Source organism: Hakea prostrata, chromosome 7, assembly GCF_041222555.1.
Source record: "Hakea prostrata isolate BN-2017 chromosome 7, UWA_Hpros_2, whole genome shotgun sequence".
Taxonomy (NCBI): domain Eukaryota; kingdom Viridiplantae; phylum Streptophyta; class Magnoliopsida; order Proteales; family Proteaceae; genus Hakea; species Hakea prostrata.
Genome location: NC_142606.1, coordinates 64,213,761 through 64,231,936, shown reverse-complemented (window position 1 = coordinate 64,231,936; position 18,176 = coordinate 64,213,761). Strand labels below are relative to the sequence as shown.

The following is an 18,176-nucleotide window of genomic DNA, read 5'->3' as shown; positions in this document are numbered from 1 at the left end:
TTGTTTGTTCAACATTATTTGAATGTGATGATTAGAGACCTGCATGAATTGTTAAAGATAGGAAATAAAACTTAAATTGATAATAGGCATATATGACATTTGTGAAATTCGACCTGTCCCAAACCGAATGGATTTTGTACAAAGGGACCTCGGGAGATGCGGGCAGCAACCAAATATCCATTTGAGAGCCGTTGCGGTGCTGGTATCTGGTATTGTTGTCTTCCTTGCCTTTTCTATCAAAACAATGGCCTGGTAGCTCCTTTGGCAGTAGAGGTAGTATCAATGGTGGAAGTAAAGGGATGCAAGGTGAGCTATTTTCCCTTCTCCACTGTACACAATTTATCTTCTTCTTAGACGGCGGTTGCAGTGCTAAGGGAAAGACAACAACTTTTGTACAGAGTTTTGCCGTCGCTTGTTTCGTTGGCGTCAGAAAATAAGATCGTTGTGGGAGAACCCATTCCAACATTTGTATTTTCAGTCACAATGTTGTTGCTTGTTGAGAGAAAAAATCAGAGATGACGACACGCAACTACCGATGTTGAGAGAAATGCCGAGTGAAAATTGAAGATTTTTTTTTGGGTTGGGTTTAACGTTTTGGTTTGGCCTTGAGTCATCTTGAACCAGTATTAATTAAAGTGGTTTAAAAATTAATTAAAGATTCAAAGGATCTAACGCTTGAAAAGAATAAGAGGACAGGTGGCATTCAATTTTTGAATGCCGCTTGATGGCCGTTGAAGTCAAGGCCGCAGAGGATGTAAACCCCTGCCTGTCCACCAAAGTTGGGAAATCTCTTTGAGATACTGAAGTTATCCTGAATGAGTGAATTCATCAAAGGTCCAGGGGGGAAAAATGCTATGCTCAACGCTGCTATAGTAAAACAACCAAAAAGCTTTGTCTCGAACTTCACACCCCAACTCTAAAACCTTGTTCGCCATGGGGCAACGGCCTCTGCTTCCTCACATTATGCTGCCATATTAATTTGACCAGGGCTTGTGCATCAGCCTACTTTGCCAAGAGGTGGCAGGAACACAGCGACATACCCCAAACCTACTTAGATGAAGCAGCAACACGTATGAAAGGATCGACAATCCTTCTTGGAGATAACTCCAAAAGATCAACCCAACCTGACCCAAAAGCTTGGGTCTCCAATTCTGATGACCAGTTGATCAATGGGAGCTTGACACCCTCTAGATCCCCACGAATTCTCTCCTTATGGATTTCCCTCAATACTGCTGAAGAACTGTTCCATAATGATCTTGAATTATTGATACCCAAACATATGCAAGATTAATCATACAACAAGGTAAACAATAGGCTCCTAATAGCTGTAGTGAAAGGAAAGGGTAGAAAAGATAAGCTTAAAAATGTCTTACTTATTCAAGCTCCTTGCACAGGCTGAACCTATCAGTAACCTGTCACCCTCAAGAGATCAAAAGGTTAATAGCAAAGATTTTGTTTTAAAATATTTTTAGAACTTCTATTGAAAAATATTCACCTCATTAGAGATGATCATTTTCCACTTCCTCCTTAGCCATGGGACTCTAAATAAAAGTGGAAATGTACTTTGTGAGAAAATGACATCCTCAGAACCAGACTGATTCCTTTAATCAGACTTTAAGTTATAGCACTTTCTATTTTCATTACCTTCCAAGGCATGTCATCTCCTATCCTGTTGGAACTTCTTTGGCAGTTTGAGGTGGAATCTGTTCACTTTGCTAGATTTGCTAGATGTGAGTGTTTACTCTTAACCGCTGACTTTCTCTTGTTACATGTAGGAAATCTTGTAAACAAGTTATGTAACTACTAATTGCGAGAAACTGTGAAAAATGTCCATGTTGGTATCAACGCGGTTACTTCTTGTTGGAGATTCTCTACCATTGAATAAATTACTCTGTATCTCAAGGACAGCCAGGATTCACACTAGTCTGAGGCTCTGCAGACGGCTTGATCATGACCATGGCCCCCTCACTCTTGCAAGCCTTGGATTTAAGTGTGAAATGGAGGCAGCAAAGAAAGATGAGACCACCAAACTTGAGGAAACTAGTCTTCAAGCCTATAAGAGTCAAGTAAAGGCAATTAGAAACAGTGTAAAGAAAGATGTCAGAGTGAGAAATCCACTTGAAATTGAGGCGGCTCCCTTTGCTGCCAAGTCATTTTCCATGTTAGGTTTGTCGCCATTGGTGATTGAAAGGTTAGAGAAGGTTGGACTTACTGTTCCGACTGATGTTCAGTCCATGGCAATTCCTACCATTTCAAAGAATCATGATGTCATAATTCAGTCATACACGGGTTCAGGAAAGACATTAGCATATCTCCTACCCATACTCTCAGAAGTTGGTCCACTGAAGAGAAAGTCTGAATAGTTGGTGGTGCAAACAGATCCAGACAGGAAGAAGCTCTGAAGAAAAATAAGCCTACAATAGTTGTTGGAACACCTGGACGAATTGCAGAGATCAGTGCGGCTGGAAAGCTGCATACCCATGGTTGCCGTTTTCTTGTCTTGGATGAAGTTGATGAGCTCCTTTCCTTTAGTTTCCGCGAGGACATGCATAGGATATTGGAACATGTGGGTAGGAGATCCAAGCCAGACTCATCCAGTGGCCTGAGCTCGATATCTAAGCAAGCTGGGCGTCAGACCATTATGGTGTCTGCCACAGTGCCCTTTTCGGTGGTACGAGCAGCCACAAGCTGGGGAAGGGATACTCTTCTTGTCCGTGCCAAAAGTGTTGTCCCACTTGAGTCTATTGCTGCTTCTGGACCTCTTCCTTTCTCTGGACCTGCTTCCAGTTCCACACCAAACACTATAACTGAAGGAGCAGTGGAGAGCTTACCACCAGGCCTGAAGCACTATTATTGTGTAACAAAGTCACAGCATAAGGTTGATAATCTGAGGAGATGCGTGCATGCACTTGATGCCAAGTCTGTCATTGCTTTCATGAATCACACGAGACAGCTCAAAGATTCTTTTTTTTTTTCAAGCTAGAGGCTTGTGGAATGAAGGCTGCAGAGCTCCATGGTGATCTTGGCAAGCTTGGCAGGACAACCATTTTGAAAAAAATTTAAGAATGGTGAGGTGAGAGTGCTAGTGACAACTAAGCTGTCAGCAATGGATGTGGCAGAATGTGATCTCGTGGTTAATCTGGATCTGTCCACTGATTTAGTCCATTATGCACAACGGGCTGGCCGGACATGTCGACTTGGTTGAAAGGGAAATGTTGTTACATTATGCAAGGAGCCGGAGGTATTTGTTGTGAAGAAACTGGAAAGACAGCTTGGTGCTCCAATTTATGCTTGTGAATTTATAGAGGGCAAGCTTGTTATCATCAAAAGAGAAGAAGATACTTTGAAGAAGTAATTCTTTAATGAGATGTTTCATGATTCCTTCTCAAAATTTATTAGGTTGGCAAAGACTGTACTCTCAGCTCATACTCAAGGTCTAATCTCCTCTGTGGCACAAGCTCATTGTCTTGAAGGAATATAATTGGCTTAGACTCATTTCTGATGAAGCTAGGTTCGTATCCCTCTCTGGGTTGGTATAGCTTGCGTTTTGAAGAAAAATGTATTGAGTGTTTGCGGAGTATACATCACTTTGGAAGGGTTTTCAGTCCTCCAATGCATCAGTGGAAACCAGAAACTGTAACAAATTTTTGAGTACTACTAGTGTACTCATTTTATGTTGGTTGCCCCATCGAATGACTGCTGGCCATTGCAAAAACCTGTTGCTTACCCTATGTATAAGTGCATATTTATAGGTAGCACAGGTTGAATCTACACACTGATTTTTAGTACTCACTTGTACATGGTATTATATTAGTGAATGGGTCGGTTCAGTTCAATTCAAGTAAGTTCACATTATATTGCTACTTCATACTTCTTCAGGTTTTTTTTTATTATTTTTTATTATTTTAATTTTTTTTTAATTTAATTTAATTTAATTTTGGATGTGTAGACATTTGTCTTGGTTTTGTTTTCTCGGTGCTGTTGTTAGGGGAGGAAAAAAAGGGGAAGGAGGGGGGGGGGGGTTCGCAGTTGGGGCTTTTCTTCATGAATGTGAGGATGCTAGTCCACTATGGTTAGGATGAATTAAGTTGAGCTTTGAAGTTTTCTTATGTATTTGTTTAGGGTGTTTATTCAAGGGGTCATGGTAGTTAACATATGTGAATGCTTTCAAGTCTGATTTGTTTGTGAAAAAACCAAAGGGTCCTTTGAGCCCATTTGCTTTTTATGTCTTGAATATGGTTTAGTTTCACGTATCATAATGTTTTGAAGAATGCATCCCAGCTCTTTTCCATGCACAGCTGTGTTTGATGTGTAGGACCAAGAAAGATAACTCCATATATAACCTGCAATGGGTATTTATCAACCCATAGAACAAGTACTACACATAATGGTATTCCATTGGGGATTTATCAATAATGTGGCACAGACAACCATGAAGTAGTGCAGAATGAAACAAAGAATCATGAAGTAAAAGCACTCCATTTATCCTATGGACTCAGTTCCTTGCAATCTAGAGAGGCATATATACTACGAGCCCTCCAAATAGCATCTCCTACCACATCAACCACTTTGATTCCATATCTATTTTATAGTAAATCATAGGCCAGGAAATGGCTGATTGGACCACTTACATCTCCTAAAATACATGTCTTAACTCTCTCATCACTTCAGCAAGATATGATTATGTCTGGTCACAAGTTTGGAACATTGGAGAAAACCAGAATAACATCTTCTCTCTCTTGTTGGCGTGAGTCTTAAACACAGGTATCTTCAAAGATCGAATGCTTGTTACATGCAAAAGCATGACATGAAATCATTGTTTTTGCCGAATTATAATTTTGATAAAAAAAGAACATTGAAGGTTTCAATGGTTCAATCCGGTCCAATGGAACCAGCTAAACCATTTGGTAATTAGTAACTAATTCATGTTCAATAGTCACGTATTGTGTATTACAACTTGACTGCATAATTCATTTAACATGAATGAAGTCATTAAGAATTGCATTTTAGATACGGGTAAGGTTTAACCCAAATCATTATCGAACGGACCCGGATAATATGGCAAGAATGAAATCTAGATTGAAACAATCTTTTCCCATATTTGTCCTTTATAAACCCATTGCTTCCACCATGAATTATTTTATTATATTAAATTGCCCCATATTTTTGGCCCACTTTTGACAAAATCGTATTATTATATTTTTTTTTCAACAAGATATAGGTAAATTAAGTATGAGTACTAACAAAAAAGACTTTCAACCATAAAGTAATGCAACTATTTTTTTAGGTAAGAGATAATATATAATCAATAGCAAATAAAAAGAATAGAACAAAATAAAAATCTATAGAAAAAAAAAATGAAAATATAAACATATATATTGATCTTTTTTTTTTTTTCTTCCCCCCGTTTGGTTGGGTTGGACATACGAGAGTGAGAAGAGATGGAGAATGGAGATTAGGGATTGGGAGGTTAGTTTCAATTGGGAATGGCATTTGAATTTCAGTAAGATTTTTTTCAAAAAATTTCTTTAACCCACGATTATAGAAAGAGAAGAGAATAAATAGGAAAAAGATGTGAGAGAGAAGGGGGGAGATATAGGATTGGGAGTTAGTTTTAACTGGGATGCATTATCCCATTATTTTACCTTTCAAAATTATTCTCAAAATTGAGGGGGCCATATGATATTTCACATGTGGAGAAACCTGAAAAATGGAAATTATACAGTGAAATAAAGGGAATTATTAATATTTTCCGGGGGCCTGCCCCCTCGCCCCTGTGGTCCGCCCCGTCAGGTTAACAAAATAAAGTATTCTAACATGGTAGTTTAACTGAAGAAAAACAAGTGAATGATATTCATTAACTTCCTTAAGATCCATTCTTCTAGAAAATGAATGAAAGACTTTAATATTAAAATTATGAGATACTGGAAGAAATTGAAGTTAAAGGCTCCCGAAATAAAAGTTGTAGCGGTTTCATTGATATTTTGGTGGGTTTGACAGGTCAACCACCATGAAGAAAGTTATGAAAAAATGAGATGAGAGGGCTAGTGACAAATACGCTGTGGGGTTGGATGCAGAGAATGGAATATCATGGGTTATTTCGAATAGCCCACTGATTTAGTATCTTTAAATTTTAGAAGAATACAACATAAAATTGTTTATTTGATATACCAAACAGAAGATTTAGTATATTCTAAGAAAACATTTATCAAGTCAAACAGGCCCAATTGATGAAAAAGTTATGGGGATAATTATTGTTGTCCCATTGTATTTTGATTTTATTACTACTTTATTTCTTGTACTTTTTAAATTGTTAATCCAACCTTTAATTTTTTGTACAATTATTAATGTTCCTTTAAATCTATGTTAGTTTACTGATGATGTGGTATTTATATTTTTTTTAAATTTCAAAAATAACCCTGTAATTATCTTTTTACTTATTTATTTTTTTTTCAAGTTATAATACTATCCTTAATTAACTATGAGTTCAAAAAAAATTCACTTTTCTTTTTAAAAAAAAAAAACTACTGAACAAAGGAAATATTTGATTTTTCTTTTCTTAAAAGAAATCAAGAAATAAAGAAAATATGTAATTAAATAAAACTTAAAATAGAAACTAAAATATTGAGAAACATCAAATTTAATTTAAAGTTGGAAATTGAAAATTACCTAATATATGCTGTAATGCTGACCATTATGCATGTTACCAAATTTCATATCAATTAACATATTATATGCTAATTTGTTTGTAAAACTTCCATCATTGTAATTATGAAAAATTTAAGTAGAATGTGAGAGTTTTAACAACCAAAGTATATGGTCCCACCAAATCCAAAAATATTCTAAAATATAAGATTTTAATGATATAATTGACATTTAATATAGTTTCTGTAAATGTGAGTAATGCCATATTTTGTACCTCTTAATTTTAATGAAGGGCGAAATAGACATTTCATATTTGATGTTAACGACCACTTAAGTTCTTAACACCGTTAGAATTAGGGGTGACAAATGTGTGGTTTCGGGCTGAAAAATGCCAAGCCCAAACACGGCCCATTAGCAAAATAACGGTTCGGACCGATTTTGGTTTGGTGCGGTTTGGGTTCGAGCTAACTAACGGTTTAGGCTAACGTTTTAGATTCTGGTTGACTAACACTTTACGGTGTGTAAGAAAGAGCAAAAAGAAACAATTGAACATCCTACAATAAAAGCAAAAATTCTACAGAAACCAAAGTTGTTATTGGTCAATTTCCATTAAAAAAAAACCCACCCATTCTATAGAAATCAAGAACTTAGGTATTAAATAATAAAATAACTATTTGATCTTTGAATTCATGCTAATTTTTGTTTTTTAATTATTTATACCAACTACCTAGTGGTAATATAACGATTCAAATACTATTTAATGTAAAATTACAAAACGGGTTGTAAGACGAGTTATAACGGGTTGCAATTCGGTTTTGAGTTGGTGTGGGCTCCACCACCCTCAGCCCAAACAAAACCCATTAAGGTTTGGTTCAGGCTATAACGGGCCGGCCGGTGCAATTCAGTTTTAACGGTTTGGATTACAAATTGACACCCTTAGTTAGAAGTGAGGGGGAACAATAGTAATTTCATAAAGAAGGAAATTTGATTAGTAATAAAACCAAAATATAAAACGGCAAAGTAATTATCCCAAAGTTATATTCTATTAATTTCATCATTTGCTTCATTTTCATTGTATTTTATAACTAATATAAAATTGCTAATTAAGATTGAATTATTTACTGGTATATAAAGCTTATATGAAGATACGCTGTGCCATTTTGCTTTTGTAAAATTTCATACACAAAAATAAATGAATGAATAAAATTTTGAGAGACATAATTCATCAATAGCTACTTCTCTGGTGACTCTGGTCATATATATATTTTTGTTTTATAGCTTGGCATGCATAATTCATTACGTAAAATAGATATTAGATACCCTTTGACATAAGCTTTACCATCATCCATCATCCCTAACCTTATACCTTTCTATCAAAAGAAAAAAAGAACCTGATACCTAGAATAGGTGTTACACTACTAATTGATTTGGGATTGAAATATTTCATTTTAATCCAACTTGGAATTCACTGAAGTTTCTTTGCAACCTACTCTTTCCGATTCCGTATTCCAAGGATGTTCATCTTTCAATCCTGTTTAAGAAATAATTTTTACTAAATGACATTTTGAAATTTGTTTCATGTGAAAGTTTTGTCACGTAAGAGATTTAAACGTCATGATAGACTTCTAGAACAACTAGTTTCATCATAAACTCTTTGTTTTCTTTCAATTAAAAATATCATCTAACCAAATAAGAGAATAGATACCTAGATTAAAGATATCCCTTGGCACTATGGGTTAAAGAAAACTTGAAGCTTTTTTCATGTGTACTTTGATTATTCATTTTCTTAATTCCCATTGTCAGCGTTTTAACTTCTAGTTCCAATTTCCAAAGGAAGATCGGGTGAAGGTGCCAGAATGCAAGAATAGTTATCTCAAACATGTGAGGACGGAGGAGTAACTACCTAGGTTGATGTCAGCTAGGACCAACCGACCAACAAAGGTAGCTCCATATATAAACTCCAATAAATGTCCAATTGAACCGGCTGAACCATTTGATAATTTAGTAACTAAATCATGTCCAATGGTCACATATTGTGTATTACAACTTGGATCATGCATAATTCATTTAACATAAAATCATATGAAATGTTTTTTAAATACAAATATAGGTTCAATCCAATCATCATTTTGTGAACTTCTTACCAGTAGATAGATGTGAAGGTTCAGAAGAATAAATCCTAACATAGTGGTTTAACTAAAGAATATCAAGTGAATGATATTCATCAATTTTTTTACAATCTATTATTTTAGACAAACGGTGAAAGTCTCTAATCTAAGATATGAGATATTGGAAGGAATTGAAGAAACAGTAACTGTTTGGTTTTAATTTTAAATTCACTATATTTATGTCAATCTAAACTTGACTTTTGAGCGTGTTCGGAATGGGCAAACAAGCAACAGAGTTTGGTTTAAAGTTAGAGAATGTGGATACGATGCCATCAGGGAAAGACATTTTGCTAAGGGAAATGGGTCATATTTTTTACAAGAAATTCTATTTGCATATCAGGGGATTCTATAGATATAGATTGAAATGTAAATGTGGAACCAATGATTATAAATTGTTCCCTTTTTCTGATATTTAGCTGTAATAGAAATCCTAAAAAAAAAATTCCTTTGGAAGCATATCATATCTTTTTTTCTGTTTTTCACGATATTTTATCGCAATTTGTCAATGTTATAAAAGAGATATCATCTATGGCAGAAATAGATAATGAATTTTAATGCACTTATGCATTTGCAGAGAACAAAACCCACATTAGAAAGGACAATAGAATGGTCTCAATTAGACACCGTACCCAACTTTTCAATGGGAGATAGAATGGTTGGAAACACATTTTTGTGGTGATTCATTAATGGAGAAGATTTGCCACTTTAACTTTATGGTGCCAGTTTATAGTATTTGGGAATCTCAAAATTATTTATTATTTCAGAATATGAGATGGACTCCAATCTCTGTTTTGCACCATATCACCGTTGATACTTGTGTTTATTGTGAAGTGGAAGATTCTTTGTTTCACCATGAGTTTTTCCACTGTTGAAATATCACACTTTTCTTTATCCATTTTCATGAACACCGGCCTATCTGGATCATACCCCAAAATGATGGGTTGCCATCAATATATTAAAGAAAAGAATTCTCGGTTATACAATTCATAAAAAATGAAGAACATGACAAATCTATAGAACAAGACATGATTATGCAAGGGATACTGTGATTGTGCAAGAACCTACAATTTTACCAGTACATGAAAAATCTGTGGCAATGGCTGTTTTAAAGTATTTTCGCTCAAAATATCAACCATAGTCTAAGTTTGATGGTTTATAATCTTGAGCTGGCAATGCAAGACACTATTGAGTGTTGAAGATCATATATGGCAAACCTGACCTAACATTAACAGGGTTGAGATTTTCAGGATTATGTTCTATTTTGATTAAAATTTTTGTCAGAATTGATCTAAACCCTAAATCTTAAAAAATAATAATAATAATAAATAAAAATCTGAAGTCAAGAACCAACGAGAACTCAATAGGTGGATTCATTCCTCTTAACCTCCTCGGAACACAACATCAATTGATTAGAATGTTGGAGATAACAAGGCTAACGTCTCCACTCATGTTGCCCTAATTCTTCAAAAAATATAGTATCCCACATGATGACTCTCTTGATCTTATCTGTAGAGAACATAAACATCAATCATAACTGGAACCCTTTTAATTCATCATTTGGCCAAAAGATGCAAGTATGAAGTAGCCGACATGAATCGTTATTTTTGCCTATTAGTTTTGATGAAATACAATAAAGGTTCAAAAGGGTCAACTAGTTTGACAGAACAATGAATCATTTGATAATTTGATAACTAACTCATGTCCCACTCTCACATATCACGTATTATAACTTAGGCATGCATATTTATTTTTAGCATGAAATCATAATGAAATGTACTTAGATTTACATCTTCTTATTGGGTTGTAGATTTAACTAATATCAGTCCATTATTTAGGTCCATGTTCACTTAGGATATTTAGGCCAAGATTATTACTGATCTTACGGTTATAGGAGTGGTTAGACTTAAGGTTTTATATTATAAATAACATCTTGGATTTACATCTTCCTATTGGGTTGAAGGTTTAACTAATATCAGTCCGTTATTTAGGTCCATGTTCACTTAGGATATTAAGACCAAGATTATTACTAATCTTACGATTATAGGAGTGGTTAGACTTAAGGTTTTATATTATAAATAACATCTTGGATTTCGGTAGCCATTACATGCCATTATACGCAAACTTAGGTATCATTTCTTTTCACAAAAAATCAAGTTAAGGATTCTAAAAAAATAAGAGACTACGGTAGAATCAAGATAAACAAGTAGATTGACTACAAACAAAGGGTAGAGGTAGAAGTAGTGAAGATATGATATGTTCATCATTCCATTCCATTTTTATATCTATTCCATTATTGTATGGTGACAATTTAAGGTTTGATTTACCTAAGGTTTTTCCCTAATGGTTCCATCCAAATTAGTATTTTGTAGAGTTCTTAGTTTAAGTTAGATGGGGTGGTTTTAGTAACCTAGAATAAAAGTATCTAAGGCTGTAGTTGAAGAAACGTAAGTGTGATATTCATCAACTTCCTATTTATTCAATTCTTCGATTCTCAACAAGCCATGGAAGACTTTTACTTCAAATATAGGAGGCCAGAAGAAATTGGAAAATCAACCACTTCTGGAGATGACTGGAAGTGATATTTTTGTTTTTTCATCTACTAGCTTTCTCATAATCCAACAGAACTCTACATCAAGAAAACTTCAAAATAAAAGGAGATATATATATGTATATATATTTTTATATGTAGTATATCATCATGACTAAAATGGCATTTTATATCTCGCGGGCGGCCCCGGCCGGCTTGCCCATATATAAATCCATATATATATTATATATTCTTTCACAAGGCTTTAATGTATTATTATAAGGATTGAAACATTAATTATATTAAAAATTGCTTTTAGTGATCACAAGGTCAAAGTCAAGTTTCTGACTTCTTAAGAACATGGTTGATTTTTATTTCACATACATGATGACTCTTCAAAACATCAAGTAAAATTTATTTTTAATCAAAATAGAAAAAAGAAAAGAGAAAAGTAAAGCCTATGAATTTTTCTCAGTTGTAGCTAATCAGGATCCTTCTATTTACAATTAGGAATTGTAGATAGATATTCTTTGTTTTCACCTCATTTCTTAGCTAATTATTTAACAAATTGGCGCACTAGAATGCCTCTTCTGCTATCTCCAGCGAGCTTTAAATCCTTCTCAGTAGTGAAACAAAGAAGATACAAGTAATACACTACGTGTTTGCTCTTCTCAGCCTCAAAATGAATGTTGTTGCCAAGTTGCAGAATCTACTTCCCTAATGCTCAATCATGTATTTGACTCAACTCATTTTTAATCCAAAAAGAATAATATCTTTATTCTACCTTCCCTTGGTATTGAAAAAGAACTAATTAAGGGCAAGCTATCATTTTTACAATCAAAATATACAACGGATATATTAGAAAAGATGGAATATAGTTATAATTATTGGTTTTTAAATTTTACCTTCATGGATTTTAAAACTTCAAATTTATAAAATTGAAACTCGATTAAACCCTTAGAAAACAAAACCGTGATCGAGTGGGGTGCCTCCTCTAACTACTACAAATTTCTTCACCATTTCAATGAGTTCTGTGTAATACTAGTTGCGGAGAACTATGTTCGAATTGATTTGTATGAAGACGACAGCTTAGCACCTGACGTAATAGAGAACCTGAAAAATAACCTAGAAACGCAACGAGTGGCAAATCCACGGCGATCAAGAGGAAACCAATCGCATAGCTGAGGACACTAACAATTCAAGAGAGTTTAATTTTGAACCTTCTTAGACGGTTTAATTTAGTTTAGTTATAAAAATAATAGGCAAGAATTTTTAAAGGTATGAGAGTAAACTTTCTATTACGGAGAGTCGGAGAGAGAAAGTCAAATCTTGTACAATCTCTTAGAGTCCCCTTATTTCCATGAAATAAAAAAATAAAAAAAAAAAATGGGATAATTAAAAATTGGGTAAATATCATTTACCTCCCCTCTTAGCTGGACAAATAACACTTACACCCCCTCTTAGTTGGATAATATCACTTACCTCCCCTCTTAGCTAGCAAATATATCAAACACCTTCCCTCCATTAACTTTCTCGATTAAATTTAACTTTTACCGTTAAATATTTTTTAAAACTCCAAACTATCATTGGATAAAAATATATTTTTATTTAAAATCCTAAATTATCATAATCAACTAATAGTTAAAACACTAAATTATCCTCAATTAAAATAATTATTAAAAATCAAAACACGGTAGTCAAAACCCAAATTATCTTTAATTATTAAAAGTCCAACATATCCTTTTTTTTAATAATTTTTATCAAACAATTAAGAAAACCCAAAATAGTAGTACATGTTTAATTTTATCAACGACCTTTTTTTTTTAATTGCATTTTTAATTTTACTTGATAGTAGTACCTGTTTTTTTAATTGTTTGATAAAAAAATTTAAAAAAAATGGTATGTTGGTCTTTTAATAATTAAAGATAATTTGGGTTTTGACTATGGTGTTTTGGTTTTTAATAATTATTTAATTAAGGATAATAAGTATTTTAATTGTTACGGTGATTACGGTAATTTAGGGTTTAAAATAAAAAATATTTTAACCAAGGGTAGTTTGGGGTTTTAGAAAAATATTTAACGGTAAAAGTTAAATTTAACCGAGAAAGTTAACAGAGGGGAGGTGTTTGATATATTTGCTAGGTAAGAGGGGAGGTAAGTGATATTATCCAACTAAGAGGGGGTGTAAGTGTTATTTGTCCAGTTAAGAGGGGAGGTAAATGATATTTACCTTTAAAAATTTGAGATCCATGGTGATAAGTAAGAAATAATAGCCAACCGGGTTGAACTACAGTCTATTCAATCGCCCCGATCAGGACGGGTTTCAAGTGCCTTGAGCATGAAGGAACTAGACGGTTATAAAAGAAATGTGATCTTGTCAAGTTCAAGATAGGCAATCGTGTTCTATATGGAAACCGCAAATAGCTCAGACTACGAAAATTAAACCCTACAATTGGAAGACTACAGATAAGACTTGTAAATTGATCAAACGGTCGGAAATGGTAGATCAACCCTATATAAACCGAAGAATAACACAAAGGAAAAGTAATTCAATCGTTTCCCTCCATTGAATCTTTTGATTAAACTCTACCACTCGCAAGAGCTCTTTGGTGGTGTTTTTGTTCATTTAACACTCGGAGGTGGCTTCCCAACCATCAAATCGACCCACGTCTGACATTCGTTTTGCAGGTATCCAAAGGTTGGACAATTTTCAGACACATCACATGGTAAGTGTGATGAGGGGACAACAACCCAAAGGAAATAAATGTTCATGAAAATCAAATATGTGAACCCTACAAACAAGCAAAAGTCTCCCACAGATGAACTTTTTCTATGCACAGGGTGGGAAAAAATGGGTATCACATTAGTAGAAATTTTATCCACTTATCTTCCCACTCCATTGAATCAAATAAAATTAACTTTTTGGGATTTCATTGAAATTAATGTACTTTTCACTTCACATGTTATCCATCCCATTGTATTTCGTCAAACAAATGGTCTTTTATGTTAAATGAGACAAAAGGAGTAGAGGTATCTTAGAAAATATTTCAATCCAATTAAATGTTGTCCACATCCTCTACTTCCTGTCATGTACACCCTGGGCCTGGGGTTGGGGTCGTGCCGCCTTAGTGTGAATCCAATAATCTACAACCGATCTCGACCAAAGCTATAATGGGGGCAAATATGAAAAATGAAAAGAAGGCAGATGCAAGATATGTTAAAGAGACATTAATCAGAAAGACAACGAGGAAGTAAGCGAGAGACCAAATCAGAGAAAAAAACAAAAAAAACAGTGCATAAATTGAAAGATTTTGGTGGGGAGTTTATGCATAGCTAAGGTGTCTTGCTAAAACATGTATAAGAACCTTGAAAAAAGAAATCTCACTGAATTTATTCCATAAAGACTTGCCGTGAAAAGGAAGAAGGGGACACTACCACACTTGAAGAGCATAATACAGCTAAGTGATGCATGCTGCATTCGAGAAGGATGAATCACTCCAAAAATAAACTTATTGATTCTCTTCCAATTGTCATGTTTCGTTGCATGTTGCGGAGATTTCAAACTTTTCAAGTTGTTTGCATTTTGTCATCTTATCAGATAGTCTCTCCTCAATTATTCTGTTTTTGGTAGGGCCCTTCCTCAACTATTGATGAGAGAAGTTTACCTTTCAGCTTTTGTATAGTTCTGCACTTTGGTAAGGATAAAATCGAATGAGTATACTTGGACCGAACAAGACCAGAATTGAACCAAACCAAACATGGTTGGACCAGTACTAGTATAACCAAAAATCAAATGACTATGAGCACTAATTCCTATAAATGAGGAATAAGTGTTTTATTTTTTTGGTTAAAATGAGGAATAAGTGTTTCACTAAATAAGAAGAAGAAAAAAAAGAAGCCAAACCACTAATATTTCCTGGTCAGATTCGATCACTACAATTCGAATGCAACTTTATCTTAACAAGGATCTAGTGGAGGTATTCCAGTGGGAATCAATCATCGTATTCCCTCAGCTATAAAAGGCTCATACCATCATCACCTCGAGGTAAGTTCTCTAAGGTGATTTCTTCTAAGGAAAAGTCTGGTTCTCTTGATCCACTAGATTTTCTCCATTTACTGACAAGCTCGTCGGAGGTGTAAATCAATCATCCAGGTCGAGCACGATTTGGCAGGTTCATACTCTTCGGTGGTCGAGCAGCACGTCTAAGTGATCAAGCAGAAAATTGCAGCAACAAAGTTTGAGGCCAGCTTTCTTTGTTAGCAAGAATTGGTGGTTGCCTACACAAACCGCATAGGTTAGTATTTCATCTAATTTTTCCATGTTAGAAAGAGCTTCATATTGTTTTGTTTCCTGCAACTTCACTAATTGTTATTACACCTCTGTGGTAGTTGTGTTCTTTCCTCTTCTTCTGAGTTGAAAAGAACACTAGCTAGGAGCTTCATTCAATGGCAAATGCTTTTAGTTTTTCTGGTGATTCTAGTACATTTATGAACGACAATGACGAAATTAAGAATCTGAACGAGTCCAAGGAGGAAGAACCAGAACAGGTCAGTTCATTCAATGGCCAATAGTATTTTTTTTTTTTTTTTTTTTTTTGTTGCCAACCCCGGTTCCAAGGCTTTGTCCTGACTAATCAGGTGTTCGACCCGGGTCGCACACCTGGCTGTGGTGGGTGAGTCTCCTAGCGGGGATTTTTGCATCCACAAGGTTTCGATACCGAACCTTACTTAAGCCAGACCAAGTTGCTTAATAGATATGAAGGAAGGAAACTTTAATATAGTGATTTTACTAGATATATGTAAATAGAAAAATGATATGATGATTGCCAACAGAGCATCAATGGAAGGGAGACAATGATCAAGTTTGTGGAGGAAAAACTAAAAAACATCAGTCCATTGGGATCTTGTTGTGGTATGTATCATGTCCCCAAACAGCTTTATAAGCAAAATCAAGATTCCTATAGTCCTCACACGGTCTCAATTGGCCCTCTGCACCATAATGATGATTGCTTACGGATCACAGAAACACATAAGTTGCAGTATTTGAATCACCTTCTAAAGCAAGTTGGGAAAACCTTTAAGTCTTGTATCGATGCTAGTGAGTGATTTGGAGGAAGAAGCTCGTAAATGTTATTCAGATTCAATGAATTTAGGGAAAGTTGAGTTTGCCAAGATGATGGTGATGGATAGCTGCTTCATACTTCAGTTCCTTGAAAGCCGCTTATCAAGAACAAATGATCATCTTTTCATATCGAATTGTGCATGGGATCGTCATATCCTAATTGATTTGCTTAAGCTTGAGAATCAGCTTCCTATATTTGTTCTTGAGCGTTTATATGGCCTACTATTTGATCAGGATACCTTATTCAGTGAATTTATATATCGTTCGTTGATAAAGCCTTCTGCGGCGGTAGTGCTAAATGACTCAATCGATTTTAGTGCTGAAGACTTTGAAACATTAATAGAGATAGATGGCGGAGCAAAGCATTTTCTTGATTTATTAAGACGTACCCTCATCCCATCTCCTAATGAAAGTGATTTGCAGCTTACTTTTCATGCTAGAGAACATAAAAATGCCGGTGCCGGTGGAGCAGAGAATTATCTTGATTTCTCTGTACATATTCGCATCTCATCTCCATGGGATTTTGAGTTCCTTGCTCATAATGCCACAAAACTTCAGAGTGCTGGTGTCAAGTTTCAAAAAAAGGAGAATGCTTCCAATCTATTTGAAATAAATTTTAACATGAAAAAGGGAGTATTGACAATCCCAACTATTTGTCTCTTCGATTCCACGGAAGACGTCCTCAGAAATTTTATTGCCTTTGAGCAAGAAAAACTCTGCACTAGTCAATTCTTCACGTCCTATGCATGCTTCATGGATGCCCTCATTGACAATGCTGAGGACGTCACATTGCTGACACAGAAAGGAATTATTATTAACGGGCTTGGCAGCCCAGAAGATGCGGCGAACTTATTCAACCGAATTGTGAAACATGTTGTAGTCGGGAAAACTTACTTTTATGATGTTATCAACAATTTGGATAAATATTACAATAAACCATGGAATCATAGAATGGCAAATTTGAGGCAAACCTATTTCAACTCGCCATGGGCAAGAATTTCAGTCGTTGTTGCAGTACTCGCCATCATCTTGATGATGATACAAACTATTTGTTCTCTCTTACAAATTTAAAAATAACGGAGCACTCAAAAACTCTGTGGGATCATGTATCATTTTCTATATTGTTGGATCATCTGGCTGTTAAATGCTATTTGTGTCATGCTTGATTTTCTTTTATGCGTTTTTTGAATGAAGTACTTTATGTGGAAGGGAACCATTAAGGTTGGTGTACTAAGACGATTGTTGCTACAAGGTTGAAGGTTTGTGGTTCCTATTTCTGATTGTTTTTCTCTTTTTTTCTTTTTTGTTTCTCTAACATTAATAAAAGTTTGATCCTTTATCCAAAAACATGAATCTCATTTTTTTTCCCTAGTGAAACATGTTGTCTTTTTTCAATCTCATAAATTGGAAGCCTTGTTTGATATTCTTAGATTGTTTTGGCCGTTAAATTTGAACATTAAATATATATATATTTTTCGCTTCCTTGCATTTTGTCATTCAAGTCCAGTAGTAGACATGTGAAAAGTAAACCTCTCCAATCCCTTCTTTATTGACAAAAATTGCCAGGATAGAGAACTAATTAGATTATTTGTTTATGAACGGTTAGTTCTTTCAGCATAGCTCACAGCAGCTAAACTTGCTTAATTGGGATTCTCTTACTTTAGAGAAAAGCTTGTTCTGAGTTTCTTTTGTTTCACTTGTTTTTGTTACTTGA

General features: G+C 34.7%; 1 protein-coding gene and 1 pseudogene across 1 annotated transcript; both read left to right on the top strand.

The window, feature by feature from the left end:
- Positions 1-1,826: 1,826 nt before the first annotated feature.
- Positions 1,827-3,355, top strand: LOC149011680 (DEAD-box ATP-dependent RNA helicase 47A-like; annotated as a pseudogene).
- Positions 3,356-16,432: 13,077 nt separating this feature from the next.
- Positions 16,433-17,533, top strand: LOC149011679 (UPF0481 protein At3g47200-like). Its single transcript, XM_089162724.1, has one exon. It carries the CDS (start codon positions 16,433-16,435, stop codon positions 17,531-17,533), a length of 1,101 nt encoding a protein of 366 aa, XP_089018850.1.
- Positions 17,534-18,176: the final 643 nt, after the last annotated feature.

What these genes read in the sequence shown, in the direction of transcription:
- LOC149011679 (XM_089162724.1), top strand. Translation starts at nt 16,433, where the DNA reads ATGCTAGTGAGTGATTTGGAGGAAGAAGCTCGTAAATGTTATTCAGAT.